Source organism: Anser cygnoides, chromosome 1 (assembly GCF_040182565.1).
Source record: "Anser cygnoides isolate HZ-2024a breed goose chromosome 1, Taihu_goose_T2T_genome, whole genome shotgun sequence".
Lineage (NCBI taxonomy): Eukaryota > Metazoa > Chordata > Aves > Anseriformes > Anatidae > Anser > Anser cygnoides.
In genome coordinates this window covers 31,862,891-31,879,426 of record NC_089873.1, presented here as the reverse complement: position 1 = coordinate 31,879,426, position 16,536 = coordinate 31,862,891, and the positions used below count along the sequence as shown (strand labels likewise).

The window sequence follows — 16,536 nt, the reverse complement described above, 5'->3', positions numbered from 1 at the left end:
CAGACATCATGAGTTTGAGCTGCTGCCTGTGTTGAAATCAGGGGAAAAAACACTATCCTACATTATCCTCTTCTTTATTCAAATTTTAATATACTGAAATACATCAGAAGGTGTTTCTGTAAGTGTCATGGAACAACATCTTTCATATTCATGGAAGTTTTACATAGGAGGGACACAAAAGAGACACTCTATTCATAATAAGAGAGAATGCTAATGATATATTTCAGTAAGAGGAACAATGGTGGTGAATAGCCATAAATGTGTTTAGTAAAATAAACATCTGTTGCATAGAAATAGCAGGAAATATATAGTGTCTTTGGTATTGCATGCACTGAAGAGCTGTGGCTTTTAGCAGGATATTGCAAGAACTCATAAATCTGAAATTCTCTGTATGGATGGAGATAGTTTTCATATTTTATCTCTTCTTTAAGTGTGAGCTGAGGACACTCCCCTATAATGGCAAAATGCATCAGCTCACACTCATCACCATGAGGGCAGTCATTCTGACAGTATGCATTAGTGTCAAAAAAATCTGACTCCTCCTAGTGTGAAAAGCATCATGTCACAGGTGAAATACCTCCAGACATTTTGCTCAGAATACTCCCACCTCTTAAACTCTAGCATTTAAGAGGTCAGTTATGCCATTTTCAGGTAATAATAAAGACCAAAGTGAAACTGAGAAAGTGTTCTGGTGAATGAGGGACTTTGCTAACAAGTGTTAGAGCTGAGCAATAATTAGAAAATAAGTATTGAAAAATTTCCTGATGCCTGTATGAATAGAGTCTTCCAGACTTATTCATTTTAATTTTATAATGCAGTTTGACCCAATCTGTGCTCTTTTCTCCACAACTCATATCATAATTTCACAAAGGTAACCTACAGCCCTGACCTTCCAGAAGAGCCTTCTCTATTTCTGCCCTGTACAATGGTTCCTTCAGGGCTGATGGGGATGTCATATCTGATCTTCAGGAACATAAGACTTTTTTTTTGCTCTAGAAGCACAGGCTCACCCTTTGCTGCTCTGCCCTCTGCTAGAATGAGGCTTATTATTGTTCTAGAGAAAAGGATCTCAGAATGAACACATTACTGAGTTCCATGGGACAGTAATTCATGCCTATTAGTCTGCTTATTGCTGTGTCAGATATTAACTTTTTTTCACAGTCATGATAACTAAAAAAACTTAGTTTAAAAAAGGAGAAAAAAAGAGAAGAAACTCAAGAGTCTAATACCACTGCTCATGGTACATATTCAAGCAATCAGCTCATGCTGGATTTATGGAAGTGTAATACTTCTCTAGGAATGAGTGGATGAACAAGTACTCCAGACCACATCCCTTACATCCGTATTCTGTGTAACAGAACTCTCCACCCATTCCCAGGTATCCCACCTTTCTTCAGAAGTGCAGTTATCCTCTTCCTAACCCAAAGGTCCTCCATGCTTCTCCATTGCAATTATATTCACTCTCCCCTGTCTCCCATTCTTTCTCAATGAACACTCTTCCCTCTCTTCTTTTCCCGATCTCTCCTGACAGCAATTCACATGGCTTTAGGTAAAATAATGTAAAATAAAAATGTGGCCAGAAACGCATATGAGAATGTTCTCCCACCATGTTCGTTCCCCGTTCATCCTCAACACCCCTCCATACTTCCTGCCCCACTCCCCATCACAACCCTCAACATCCATTGCCATGTTCCATTGCTACTGCAACCTCAGCCTTTCCAGTGTTCTCCCAGCCCTCCTTGCTGCTGCTCTCTCCACACTTCCACAAGTCCCCTGGTGTGTGTCTGCCCAATGTCTGTTCTGGTTACTCCCAGCATAAAGCTTCTTGCCTATTTTCTGCAAATACTGTCCAGCTTGGAAGTGCAACACTGCTACATGACTAGCTGGTCTGAGCGCTATGTTCTCCACCCTGCTCTCAATTACAACCATGACTTCTATTAGATCCTACTTGCAGAACCCATATGTAACACCAAACCACTTTACTAAATTAAGAGTTACCATTGATGTCAGTGGCTTTATTACAAACCCCAGTGTCCTCTGCTTATAATTTTAAGCATAATGTGTGCACTATGTGGAATCACGTTTTATATGGGACACTGTGCTATTTCATATTGAGATCTTCACTATGATCTGTATCTTGTTACAATAACCCCAAACTATTACATATATCTCATGGAGACAAAAATATATATAATGAAATATGGAACCGAGTACTAGTAATTAAAAGAACATTTATTCATATACTTCTGTCACAAAGATGCATTCTGTGAGGTTACTCTGCATTTGTCTATGTTCATTTTGGAACATGGAGTCTACCATCAAGCAGCTGACAACTTAAATATCAAAGCAAATCACTAACAAACTAATGCCCAAATCCCTTTTCTGGAATGCAGCCAAAGTAAGCTGGCTGTACACTGCAGAGTTCATCAGCATCCGCTGTGCACCGATGATGTAAGACTTCCCTGCTGGAGAGCTACATGGCTGTTTGTAGTTGCACCCACCCTGTGGCTGTTTTCATCTTTGTACAAGGACATGAACAATTTTTACCAGTGGTACCAGTAGTTTTTACCAGTAGTTCTGGACCAGAAAAACACGCCTTGAAGCTCTTTCTGATGTGGAGAATAGAAACCATGAATAAAACATTGTCTTACACAATAGCACTGTATCTGTTTTATTGGATTCTGGGCATTTGTCACCTAGTTTCACTTACTACAGGATTTGTGGGTGAATTATATTAATAACTGCTGATAATTTAAATGGGCCATGACTTACAATTTCATGTCCATGTTGACAATTACACCCAAAACTTAATTTCATTATGTTTTGAGAAGGTAGAGATAGGCATTCAATTGTGTAACATAAACAGACAACATTTGTTTGTGAAATAATGATGACTTTTTTTCAGTTGATCAGTGGATACACACCAGTTAATGTCTTAGTAATGAAGTACATAGCACCAAAAATAATCTGTTTCTTAAGACATGAAATCTAGACAGCAAAAAATAACTAAACAGAAGTGAACTCTAAGAACTAGAATGTTACAATATGAATCATTCTTGCATTTAACTACTGAAATTCAATTAATGAGAAAGCATGCAGTGTCACCTCTAAACTCACCTGATATCCTTCCACGGATTTCTCAGAAACATGGTGCCAAGAAACAGAAATTTCAGAAGATGACAAAACTTTTACGCTCACATCTGTGGGTACCTCAGTTGGAGCTGGAAGAAAAAACATGTTAAATATCCAATCTCATCCAGTGATGAGATTATGTTATGTTCACTTTGAGGGGCTTCTCTCACTTCAGGACTTTGTATTACTTTCTTGATATCAGTGTGTTAGTCTTCAATCTACTTTTACATGAGTAAATTTTAAATTCAGTGATGATCTGTATGGGAAAGGACTCTATAAAAACAAAGCAATGATCCTATTACTTGGCTCAGACTATGTATTTTTATGCTTCAACAGATTCCATTCTGAAATTTGTGTAAATTAAAACCTGGCTTTGATAAAGAACTGATTGAAGCATTCAGTGATCTTTTACTAAATTGGACAGCAGTTGACAGATTAAAACATATATATCAAATATTTTGAAGCTAGCTACACACAAATATTCATGTGTATATCATTTAATCACAATGACACAAAGTTTTTATGAGACTATATATTAGATACAGAGCTGGCTAGTGGGGCATATAAATCTGAACATATGTGTGAAATAATCCAAGAGCATCCTTCCATCAGCCATTCATCAGACAGTTGATTTTGTTTGTTTTCTCACTTTTGGACACCAGCCAATGCAGAATACAGATCACTATAATGTGACATACGTTTATTCAGGGCTCAGAAAACTAAGTTCTAGGTAAATTATACAAAGGTGTTAATTTCGCTGCTGCTTTCATTTTAAGTAAGGTAAGGAATTTGAAAACTCATAAACTTAGCAATGTCTACAAAAGAGAAAGTTTTCCAAGCTAAGGACAATTCTCTTTTGCAAAACAAGTTGCAACAGACAGGCTTGACAGCCTGAGCTGAGGAAAGCTTTCATATACTTGATCTTCCAACCGGGCATCAAGTCAACTATGCATCAAAACAGCCACTGTTAAGAAAAAATCAGCTACATCTCTTATGAAAATTATCCTGGGCAACAAAATAATCTTATATGCAAAGTTACCTTTTGTAATTGTCTTTCACTGTCTGTTAATAATGCAAATGTATAATTAAAAATGATACATTATTGCAAAATTGTTTTCACAATGACAGGCATTTAGATAAGCAAAAGGTCTGGGCACTCACTGCTAGCAATCATTACTCTGCAATGGAAGGTATGACTAGCAGTTGTCAGATATGGAACTTGGTTTAAAATATGTTGAAATGCAGAAATTCCACAGTCACAAAAGTGAATAAAGATGTCTACAATTATAACTAGACACAGATACATTACAAAACACATGTTTAATAGAAATGCTGTCGTTATATATAAGTATGCATACACATTTATATATATCAGTATGGAATACTGTATATTTCTTTAAAATTCACTACTGTCTTTGAGAGGTTGTGATTTCTGACAGTAGCAAAATCCCTTGCTATTTCAGAGGTACAGAGGTACAGGTGGAATAGATGTGATCATCTCATCCAGTTCCAAATCAGTGACAGACTCTTTATTGTTTCAATTACAGAATTTGCCAAAATGTTTCATACTGAAAAGTTCCAACTGACAGGGATTTTGCTGATACAATACTCTAGACAATAATTCATCTGCTTATGCTTATTCATTAACTCTATGTAATTTATATCCATATTTGGCATTTATGTTCTACAAATATTTTGCAGTCTTTTCTGAGCCAGAAAGATGACATCAGCTGCTTTTCTTCAATCTTCTAATTCAGCAATTCTACCAATAAAAAAAATAAAGTGTGCTTTCCAGTATGTCCTCTTCTCTGAAAAATAGTGACCATTGCACAAGTTTCTTCTAAAAGTATAATTGTACAAAGTTAAAGCTGGAAGCCAGCAAGCATGCTACATGGTACTGAGGTGACTTTGTGCAAGTCCTGGTGCCAGCAGAAAACTGCAAAATGCTGTTTGGATTAACTTTTAACTGGATTAACTGGAAAAAATCTTTCTAACTTGTTCTGCAGTTCCTGTGTTTGATATGGTCCTTAAAGAAGGTCATAGCACGAGAGCTGTTAACATTACTAGTAAGGTTTAGAGCACCACAAATCTGACAGTTTTGGTGCTTCTTGTGGTTGAAATCAAATAAAAGAAGGTTCAATGAGCTTCTATTGCTTTTGCTGCCTGCATCTGGCGTCATTTGTGCACAAGTTTTTCTATCAATAAAGTGTCTGATCTTTGCTAAATTGTGCTAAAATATCAGCAACCACAGAAGTGATATCTTTATCTGGAAACTGGCACTACTGCCCATTTACTTTTCTTCTTCCTTGTGGAGCTACTAGGCTCTGCCATGTCTCTGAACTTAGAGAGCTATACAAACACACTCCCATGCCTGACATGGTTAGTATAAGCCTAACATAAACACATGGGAGCTTATCAGTCAGCTGTCGATAATGTCTCTGAGAAACGATGGATACTGAAATGTTATTTGGCAGATATGGCTTTTATTACACCATAGCAATTTATTAACTCATTTAGACAATTGCAAAAAGAATCATTCTTTGCTGAAGCAGCTGTTGAAGATGATATCCTAAGGTATGCTTTTCTGATAAAAAGGATTAATATTAATCACTTCAGAAAGCTAAGTGTTACTAGCTTGAATCCTGAATTATCATAAGAAACAAAAGGACTACTTTATCTTTTCTCTGTTTGTGGGCGATCTGTGTGCAAAGTTCCCATTAGTCCTAATGGGAAGCATGAACATAAATCTCCCGTAAAGTACACAGAGTAAAGAATAGAGTCGGAAGTGTGAGAATGTAGCCTTGTTATCATATCCCTCCTCTTGGCTCTTTGGTCTGGATCTGCTGACTTTGTGAAGGAGGGTCTGTTCTACAGAAAGAAAAATATGAGAAATTATTTGGGGTTTTGGCAGAAATTAATAAACTGTATTTTTTTAAAACAGGCTTCAGTGATTATGTTGCAATTACGATATTGTATATACTTCTGATTTAAGGTAAACCTTCTTCTAGTGCTTTCCCTCTCCTGCTAAGTTCAGAAATGTCATTTAAACTTCAATAGTAAAGATCACAGCATGTGAAATAATTCCAGCAAGAACTAAGAAAAAGATTTTAGTGAAATGTCAAAGAGGTTTTCATTAAATTATTCACTTGGTAGCTCAAGCATCCAAACCAGAGTAAAGAATGTGGCAGGGCTAATTTATATTAGACTCTAAACACACTTGAAATATAACTAAATAGAACTGAGCCATCATTAATTCAGAATTTTTGGGCTAAATTCTGATACTGACCTACTAGAATAATAGGCTTTAGTGTGGTCTGTTAAAAAAAAAAAACAACATACATATGTCAACCACATGTATTAAGATCACAGAGACAAAATTGATAGATAATGATGTAAATGTTTTAGGTAAAAAATACGAAGATGGGAATCTATTTTTAAAAGATTCTTAAATCTTTTAACAAGAAGTGTGAAAAATCTTGAATGCTTCTTCATATTGCTCATTAAGACAGCAAGTACAACCAAGTGTTCTCCACTGTATAGAAAGTAGAGTTTGAGGTTCTTTATTATGACCTGCAAGTCTTTTGTGAGTGAGATATACCCTCCTTGCTGAAGGATAGTTGGTATATTCATCAGTGACAGGGACCTGGATTTCTCTAATGATGTTGGTAGCACTGATTTGGGCCCTCAGTGTGAAAATTAACTGGAACTTTTACTCACCATCTTGAGCTGAATAAATGACAGCAGTGAGACTGAATGGTCCATCCCCTTTGTTGTTAAAAGCTTTCACTTTTACTTGATACTGAGTCGAAGGTGGCATCGATTCATCTTTGTGGACGTACCGTCCAATTTCAGGATTAGTAACTGTAACTCTTCTCCATTCTTTCTCACCAAATGGCTTGAAAGCCACTATGTAACCAAAGTTATTGCCATAGTGGTATTCTCTTGACAAAGGCTAAAGAGGCAAAAGATAAAACATTGATTATTGTAGACAATCAAATAGATAGATCTCTAAACAAAAACAAATAATACAGAAAGCATCAGAAAGTGTGCTGTAAAAAAAAAAAAAAAAAAAACCAAAAAACCTAAAGTTATATTTTCTTCTGTTTTACTTCTATGGTTTACTCGCATCCCCTTTAAAACTGTGCCACCTTCATTATCCAGGTCTGTAGTGGTAGTACATTTGCTACTAGTACATATGTGGATGAGTACAGTACTCATCCATACTCACTATAAGACACATAAAGTTGTTGCCTACAGAAAGAAACCAAGAACAGTTATGTACTAAACCATCGTCAGCTGTAGCTAGGAAAAAAAGACTTTCTTAAGGAGTAAGTGAGAGAAGATACGAAACACAGACAGTATGCAAGCATCTGGGTCCACCTGCACATGTAGAGATACCTGCGCAAGACAGAGAAAGAAAATTCAAGTGGCTGGTCTAAATTATATTCATTAACCTAAAGTTGGTCATCTAGGCCACCTGCACAGTTGATGAAGAGAGACGAGTAAAGGAATGATTAATCCTACCTTTTTTTAGTGATGATGGAGGGGGTACAGTTAGCTGGTTTAGACTACCTATCTAACTTCTAATTGGTAAAAGTTTAAGTAAAAATGACTTCCACTTTCAGCATGACCATTAAAGGTATCTATCCAAAGATATTTCCTGAAACTACAATTGATTTCCTATATGTAGAAATACTGGAAAATACAAAATTACAGAAGACCATCTGCTATAAAACAAAACTCTTTCACTTACCAAAGCTCTACATTCAGTGATTCTTCATCAGTCCGTGCAGCCTTAACCAAAACTACCAGATAGTGTGGCCAAAATCATGCACTGAAAGCTGACTGAAAGTATCCTTTCAAAACAGACCTCCTGCATTATGTTTTCCCATCCTGTAAACCTCACAGAGATGAAATAGCTTATCTTAAGGCAAAGATCCTGGAACAGTATAACAGATACTAACTCTTGTCCTTAAGCTGTTCGGTTACTTGTGTAGCACTTCAGATAAAATTCGAGAAACCTGTCATGCCAAAAGGGAGATTGATATTTGCTGTCTAGTTGTGATGCCAAGCACATGTCATCTAAATTTAGATTCACAGACAACACTGCAATTCAAAAGGTAGAAGATTTCATATATTGGGTCACCTTTGATAACTGGTCTTCCAAAATTATCATTGTGTGCAGCCGCCTAAATTCAAACAGAATCCTATCCAAAGTAAGCAGCCTGGATAAATGGCCCTAGAATGATTTTCAGCCAGAGAAAACTTTAGAAAGCCAGGACTGACACTTTAAAATTATGTTCTAGAAAGTCTTGAAAATTTGAATGAGTCAAACGACTTCACATAATAAGGCATAAGTAGCTGAAGAGTTTGAAGTATTCACTAAAAACTTTGAAAAATGAAATAGAAAAGGGAAAGGCAAACAGGGAAAAAATGAGGAATGGACATGCCACTCCTAGCTCTTTCTTGGTTCTTCTTCCCAAACAAGTCTTAGAAGAACTTTGATTGCATCTCTGGCTGTCTCATTCAACTTGGGCTTATGAGTCATAGCAAAAACTGAAAGGGGGTTGGCAGCAACATGTGAATCTACCATACATTTTGTTCTTTTCTTAATTAAGGACTACTTTAAGTAGTATATGCAAATGTTAGCACATTTTGGGGAATCAATATACAGCTTTATCTTAGCCTTACAGACAGATTGGTGTCTGTCTATCCTGTGTCAGACAGGCTCTGTAAATCTAATGCCTCCATTCAAAACACTTGCTAGGCATAGTAGTAGAAGATTTTTGGAAAGTAAATATTTGAAGCCATGCTTAAATTGTCTAGCTAAATGAGTTACTCATTATAGAACACATGTAAAATCATGACATTAGGTAAGAGAAATAATTGGAATATAAATCTACTTGGGCATATAGGAAGGACTAAAATGATCTTGTACTTCTTGCATTAGTCACTCTCCTCCTGGTTATAATTTTTGTTGTTTTTTTTTCATTTTGTCACAGACAATTTTTCACTGTACTCACAATGCCAGGAGTCTTTACCCAAAATGCAGTAATTCAGACACATCTACTTCTTGACCTATTGTTAGTGGAACTGAGAAATAAACTTTTCAATATATTTTAACAGCAATATAGATTTTACTTTTCCAGAAAACTTGAATTAACTTAGAAATCTTTCTCAGCTAAACTTAGCTAAGAAAAGGTTTTAGAAAACATCTTAATTTTTTGAATATTTTATTCAGTTATTTTGGTGTTCAATATTTTATCTCTGTCTTTTTTCCCTTTCTTTATTTTGCTTAATACGTAATCAATACAGAAAAATGAACGGCTTGGAAAAAAGAACAAAGATATCATTGTGTGGATATCAGTAAATGGCTAAATTGTGGCATGAGGCAAGACTGTTTTTGTGTTACTGGTCACACTAGCATAAAATAAAACATAAAATATAGAAGAATTTCCTTAAAAATCCAGTTATTAATTATGACGGGCTGGTTTACAGAATGGTGATATCGTCTTTGTTTCATCACAGAATCACAGAACTGTAGGGTTTGGAAGGGACCTTGAAAGATCATCAGGTCCAACCCCCCTGCAAAAGCAGGTTCCCTAGAGCAGGCTGCCCAGGTAGGCATCCAGATGGGCCTTGAATATCTCCAGAGAAGGAGACTCCAAAACCTCCCTGGGCAGCCTGTTCCAGTGCTCCGTCGCACTCACCATGAAGAAGTTCTTTCGCATGTTGGTGAGGAACTTCCTGTGCTCCCTTTTTTGACCATTGCCCCTTTTCCTATCCCCACAAACCACTGAAAATAGCTTGGCCAAAAAAAGCTTATACATCTGTACACAGCACATCAAAATTACAACTAAGATGTTATACTTTTAATTGTTTGAGAATCAGCACGCTATTCAAACTGCAACTTAAAAAAAAGGCTCAGAGAGATATCTGTAGAATTTTCAAATGCAGTTAGTTACACCAATGCATTATCATAGCCAGTACTTCTTGTGTTTCGGTCTCTTCAAAACATATTCAGAGAGCGTTTTAGGCCATGTTTTAGAAATGTCCAATACATAAACATCTAAAATATCATACTCCACATTTCTTTTAATGTATTTTTATGAGAAAAGTCTGAAAATCCACAGAGTGTATACAAATCCTGCTCTCACAGGAGCCAACGACAAACCTTCTGTGGGTCTCAGGAGCAGCAAGATCAGAGCCAAGAAGGTATATGCTTCATTCCATCTCAGCGCGTTACTTACCATCCACGTTATTGTCAGCTCTCGATTGCTTCCACCCCCTCCTCCAACATCAGAAGGAGCCACATTAGGAGCTAGAAAAATAGAAGAGACAAGAACAATGAATACAGAGTATGCAGTCATTAAAAACTAAAACAAATAAACAAAAAAAACACCAACAGTATTATTTACTTCTCTTTTTATCAGCAAAGCCAATGAGCACACATGGCCCACACAATTAAAATAATGATAGTCTGTAATAACTGTGAGTCTGCAGTCTTGCCAAGACTAATGTATAGCTACTGCTACAGGAAACATACCAGTTCTAACCGTAGTTAGCAATCATTCTTCTTTCTAACCATACTCTCTATAAATATTTAATTTAATATTTAGAAATGCAACACTCCTTGTAGGCCTTAAGAGAAACACAGTGTTTTGTTCTTGTGTTTCTTCAGATGCTGATATTCCAAGGGCTCGAGCACTCAGGGCATGAACATGTATTTACCCTAACAGACTGTGATTAGTTCCATCTGTTTCAATGGATGTACCCACAATGTGTAATGTTAAACCCACGGTTACGTTTTTGAAGCATTGTTATCCCACTCCTATTCTGGTTTAGATGAGTGGCAAGTGTCTTCTTGATTGGCATGGGTAGATACTCAGAATTGAAGCTGGCCTAGTACTTCAGTCATTTACTAATTAATTGCATTTCACACTGATGTTCTGTGGGACGCAACAACCTGTTGATCTCTCATTGATGCACACCTGAGTGGTAAGGTAAGATACTCTCGAGAGCCCCATTACAAGTCATTCCTATATTTTCATTTCTGTAAGACTCTGTTACTACCTAAACTCTCTTAACTACAGTAAGCAGCTGAAAACTAAATTTTCTCTTTGGAAAAGATATTCCTCCAAAATTAGTCTCTAAAATGATACATAAAAAAAAAAAAAAAATTGTCAAGAACCTTCTAATTAATTAAAGACTTTTTTTTTTCCACTAAATGTGATGATTGCTATCCTCTTTGCTGTGTGTGTATTTATTTGGTATCTCTGAATACTAAGGACACACACGGTACCACTGCAAACTCAGGAAATAATGTTTAATCCTATTTATTGTACATTAAAGATGCCTTTGGTGATCATGCATTAGCTACATGTTCTAATGACATGAACATGTTCTTTGTGTTAAAACATTCTTACATGGTCAGGCATTTTTCCTACTAATCAACAAAAGTCACAAGATCATAGAGTTATAGAATACCCTGAGGACCCACAAGGAAGGGACCTACAAGGATGCTCTCCAGCTATTTAAGTGAGATGTTTGCTGAGGCCTTCTATTTGGGTCAGTCAGGAAGAAACAGGAAAGCAGAAAAGAATTAATGTTTTTATAAAGGAAAAAAAAAAAAAGTAAAACAAATTTGAAAATGGAATGGTTTTGCATTTGGTGCATGGTTTATACTATTTTTTTCTGGCCTTCCAGAAAACAAATCAGTGGAGAATGAGGCCAAATATACATATTACGATAATTGAAAGGGAAGCTTTTCTTGGAATTATTAACTTATAACCTGACCTTGTTATTACTGAAATACACAGCAGTCGCACTGTCTATTACAAGCATGTAGCTCTGTAGCTAAGTTAGAAACAGAGGTTTGCTAGAATGCTTAGGTAGTCAAAGAACATACACAGGCTGCCAGAGGAGAGGAAAAAATCACCTTACAAATCACCTTTTTCAGGAGAGTTTCCCTCAATCTCTCTCCATTAAAACCAGGTTTCTCCCTTCATTAATACCAGGTTATGAATTCAGACAGCAACACTTAGAAAATTACTATAATGCATCCAGAAGCTAAAATACATAAAAGCAGCCTTTGATCAATTGAATTTCAAGAAGTCTGTGAAATAATGTGTTATTGACTGAACAAGTAGATTTATTAGGAAAAAAAAAATCTTTTTTTTTTTCCTATTTTTTTTCCCATAGGACATATTCTTGTCATGCTAACAAAGAATGCTAGTGAAATTAAAGTTCTACAAGAAGAGAGGCTTCAGAACTGAAAAAGACATTGATAACATTAGAGTTTAGCAGACAGCATTGGTCGGTCACATAGTACAGCAGAGACACAGCATTGTTTGTTGCTGTTTAACACAGAACAAATGTTAAAAATAACTGCAATGTATGGAAATGGATTGTTGTTTACACAATAAAATATTTAACTTCTTCAGGTTTACGTGAAAATGCAAAGTACTGGTTCTGTAGCACCCTGGAAGTTGATACAGCAACCTGAATGCTACTGTTGGTGCTTATAACAAATTCCAGCTCCTGGCAGGAAATGCTCTTGGGCTCAGAAGTTTATCTGCAAACTCTTACAGATTTTTACTCTGTTTTGGCATTGCAAGAAGTCCTGTCTGATGCTTAGGAAGCTTATGCTAACATTTTGCTTCATTTCACCAAAAGTGTCTATCACAGTCTGCCAGAGCTGACAATGGTGCTGTGCACTGGGAATGAGACAGCAGACTAAACAGACTACATCTTGCAGAGGCATTGCAACCTGCTACAAAAGTGGCAGATATGCCATTTTGGGGGTGTGTGGAAGGAGGCTAAAACTAACTCCATGAATGTGGCACTGCAAACTTCAGGACACTACTGTGCTCACTACCTGTGAGCACTACTTCCGAGCCTCCCACCTCCCCACAACCTTTCTGTCTCCTTTCTGACATTTCAGAAATGTCTGTTGTGCATCCAGCACCCCAAGGAGCACACCCAGATTTCTCATTTAGATGCCTGGGCCATGTTCAAGTACAGCTGTTGAGTCAGAAAACATGCGAAGTCAATTTTATAGACAGTAATTTAATTTTAATTTAAGTGTTAAAGTTCTGTGGATTTTCTTTCCCTGTCTAGATTAATTTAACAAATCTGTATTTCCTTCCTCCCTAAGCAACACATTTTTTAATGGACCAGATGCGGATCTTTATTAACAAATGCTTTGATATTTGCAATGCAAATGTATTTTGTTTTGAAAACGCTACCTAATCAAAGCAATGACCTAGCAGGTATAATTGCAAAATTTCATTTTTTTCACTTTCATTTTGCATTTTGAGTTTACAACCTCAAGCTATGGGACAACTGTTTTTTAAAAACTATAAATATATCAAGGCTGCACATGGGTGCTAATATGCATTGAGAAGGATATACTGGTACACAGGCTTTGTTGGATACAATCTTGTAGCAGTGATACATTACTTCCTAGAGCACTGCTGTTATCTCCATTGTACAGTCCAAACAGAACGTATTATCTTGAATAATTACATCTAATTCTTTATTCTTAAGAATCCATTTTAAAAGGACCTGCCCAAGACTGAAGGATATTCTTGAATATGCTCAGAGATTTTAACACTAAGCAATTAGACTGATAAGGGCATGTGTTATGCCAGATAATGTCACACCTCTCATGTGGAATAAGAGGACACAAGACCAAACCTTCCGTCACAAAAAAATAGTGTTATACTGTAAGACACACATCTTGTCATGTATCTTTTAGTTATAATATAAACCAAATAGCAAAAGGACATTTTCCTTGTCAGAAACATGCATCTTTCTTTCTTTTTTTCTTTTTTTTCCTAAGCCCTGAATCCCATTGCAAACAAGGCAAGTGCATGCATTTATGTACACCAGCTCAAGGATAGAGGTGGGGTACCTCTAAAAGATACAGTATGACTGTTTCAACAATGGAGACAGATTTTCTGTTTTTATCAGGATGTTTATTTCCTGTCTGATGTAATGCTAGGATATCTAGAAAGTCTGGTGTTTCCTCACTAAAATCTACAGTAGCTGGTGACTAAAAATATATTCTGGATTTGCATTTTATGATTTTTTTTTTTTATTTAAAGCAAATAAAATTACAAAATTGACAGGAAAATGTGAAAATAAAAAGCACACCAAAAAAATGACATTTTCTGTTTACGTACGAGCGCCTTCAGTTCTAATTCTCTGTGATGGCATACTAGGTTCTCCTATTCCCAAAGTGTTTGTTGCTATTATTCGGAACTCATATTCCATCCACGGAATTAAATCAATCACTCTGGCAGACTCCATATTTCCTTCAATATCTGATGGCTCTAAAAGAAATGAGAAATTGCTTTAGAAAACAGCATTTTTACAATGAGGTCAGTTATCAATGAAGTTTTTAAATCCACAAACTGCCACTATTCTGCAACCACACGCATCCAGCTGAAGGAATGCTATACATGAGGGATACCACATTTTATGAGTACTCCTGGCAATGACTGGGAACTTGGAAAATATGACACTATCTTGGATAAACTCTTACAGACTTGTAAGTTTTAACTGGGTGTGAACTAGCAAAAGAAGTGCATTTAATGATGAAGGCATCCTTATTAATTACATACTGCTGTTGTAGAATTTCATTTTTCCTACATAAAAACTCAAGGAGAAATCGCATAAGAAAAGGAGTAATGCATAAGAAAATAAAAAATCATGAAATAGATAACGGCTGCACAGGAGTAAATATAGGGACTGATCAACTGATAGAGTGGTTTATAAAAATGTGGTCATATTTTGATGTACCTTACTAGTGAGTGTGTTACAACCTGCTATCTAGTTCTAATTTAACAAGGATAAGTGTTCTTATAATTCCTGTGAAAAAGATGTACTGTTGTCATAAGGATGAACTTCTTTACCATACATGAGAGGCATAACTCATGACTCTTTTTGTCTATAATTCACAGACAGTAGTGGTTGTTTCTGTAGCTGTCTGCAGCTACAGAAAGAGGATTTTCATTTCTTGTGCAGGCCAAGAACTTTGTCAAACTGGAGTCTTGGGGTCAGAGGGAGATGAGAAATAACATATTCTGCACTGAAAAGGTGGCTGATTGGGAATTACAATATGAGCACAATGGCTGCAAAAAAACAGGAATAGCAATGTTACACAACCTATTTACACGTATTTCCATACTGTGAAGTAGAACATACTTCTTTCATAAAACACACTTGGTATTATGCAACCTGAGATGAATTATTTGGCTTGGGAAGGATGGTAGTAGTAGTAATAATAACAATATTTTCAAAGTGCAATGCCAAAGTACATTTTTTTGTTGTTGTTTCACACATTGAAAATTACCAACATTAAATGACAGCCTAAATACTGATGAGAGATCAATTTGGACCGATCATTGTGTTTTTTTTTTCATACAAAAATGAACACTGAGTCAAACTGGGAGGAGCCCAGAAATTAAGCAATGCACTGGCTTGCAGTGGTTCCAGTGATGGTTACTATGGTGATTTCAGCTATTTTTTGAAGGCATCTATAGAACAAAATTAGTCAGTGTTGTTCAAATGAAAAAGCAATGATTTTGAAAACACTGGAATAGTTCATTTCAACTTTTCAGAAAGGAAACATTTCTATCTTTCATGCTAGCTTCCTAAAAAATAAATTTAAGAACGTAGGTTCCTCCCTGTCCAAAGATGTGAATCCCATTCAACATGCTACAGGATAACATTCTGACTGTATGTCTCAGTGACTATCTCATTAATTACACAAAGCAGAAGAACTTCAGAGATGCAGAGACATGCATCCTGTCATGCCTGTAACACTGCAAATAAGGAATATTCCTGAGAAGTGAATTTTTTGAGCAGAAGTGTCTGCTCTGAACCAGAGTGAAGATCTGAATCCTGCACTTGTATCTCCTACACAAATGTTTCTAGTTCCAGTAACACGTAGCACAATAGGTGGCAATATCAGAGCTGTCACCCCCCTTCATATTTTTTTCTTATATCTTCCTATAACCTAGCCACTCCCCAAGAGCATATTCTTTATTAAAAAAAAAAAAAATCAACAGAAAATAAAATATAATTTATCCTGAAAAAAGGGAGGCTGATCCAAATGGATCCTCCCTCCTGCAAACAGTCACTTGAATAAATAACCAATTACTTGAACGACTCTAATTTTTACATTATTTATTGTAAAAGTTCAAAGAAATCTATTCTACATAAATTATTAAACAAGATACCAGAGATAGAAAGGGACTGGAGGACCTCCTAGTTTAATTTACCAAACTACTTTACCATAAGCCATATACTAGTGCTGGCTGTTGGAGGTAATTATATACAACGAAACTACATATACTACATATTCTAGGAGAGAAATGTGATTTAAGGCAGTAGCTC

At 36.2% G+C, this 16,536-nt stretch overlaps 1 protein-coding gene across 2 annotated transcripts in view; it reads right to left on the bottom strand.

Annotated features, from left to right (window-relative positions):
- Positions 1-16,536, bottom strand: part of CNTN1 (contactin 1) — a 249,712-nt gene that overhangs the window by 25,430 nt on the left and 207,746 nt on the right. The window contains exons 17-20 of one of the 2 annotated variants that reach the window (XM_066991949.1): positions 14,319-14,468; positions 10,383-10,453; positions 6,850-7,084; positions 3,118-3,221 (exon numbers count right to left, since the gene is read on the bottom strand). In XM_066991949.1, the coding sequence (XP_066848050.1) occupies positions 3,118-3,221; positions 6,850-7,084; positions 10,383-10,453; positions 14,319-14,468 (560 nt within the window). Of the gene's footprint in view, positions 1-3,117; positions 3,222-4,527; positions 6,001-6,849; positions 7,085-10,382; positions 10,454-14,318; positions 14,469-16,536 lie in introns of those variants that run through there. The other variant, XM_066991953.1, reaches the window with a different exon arrangement.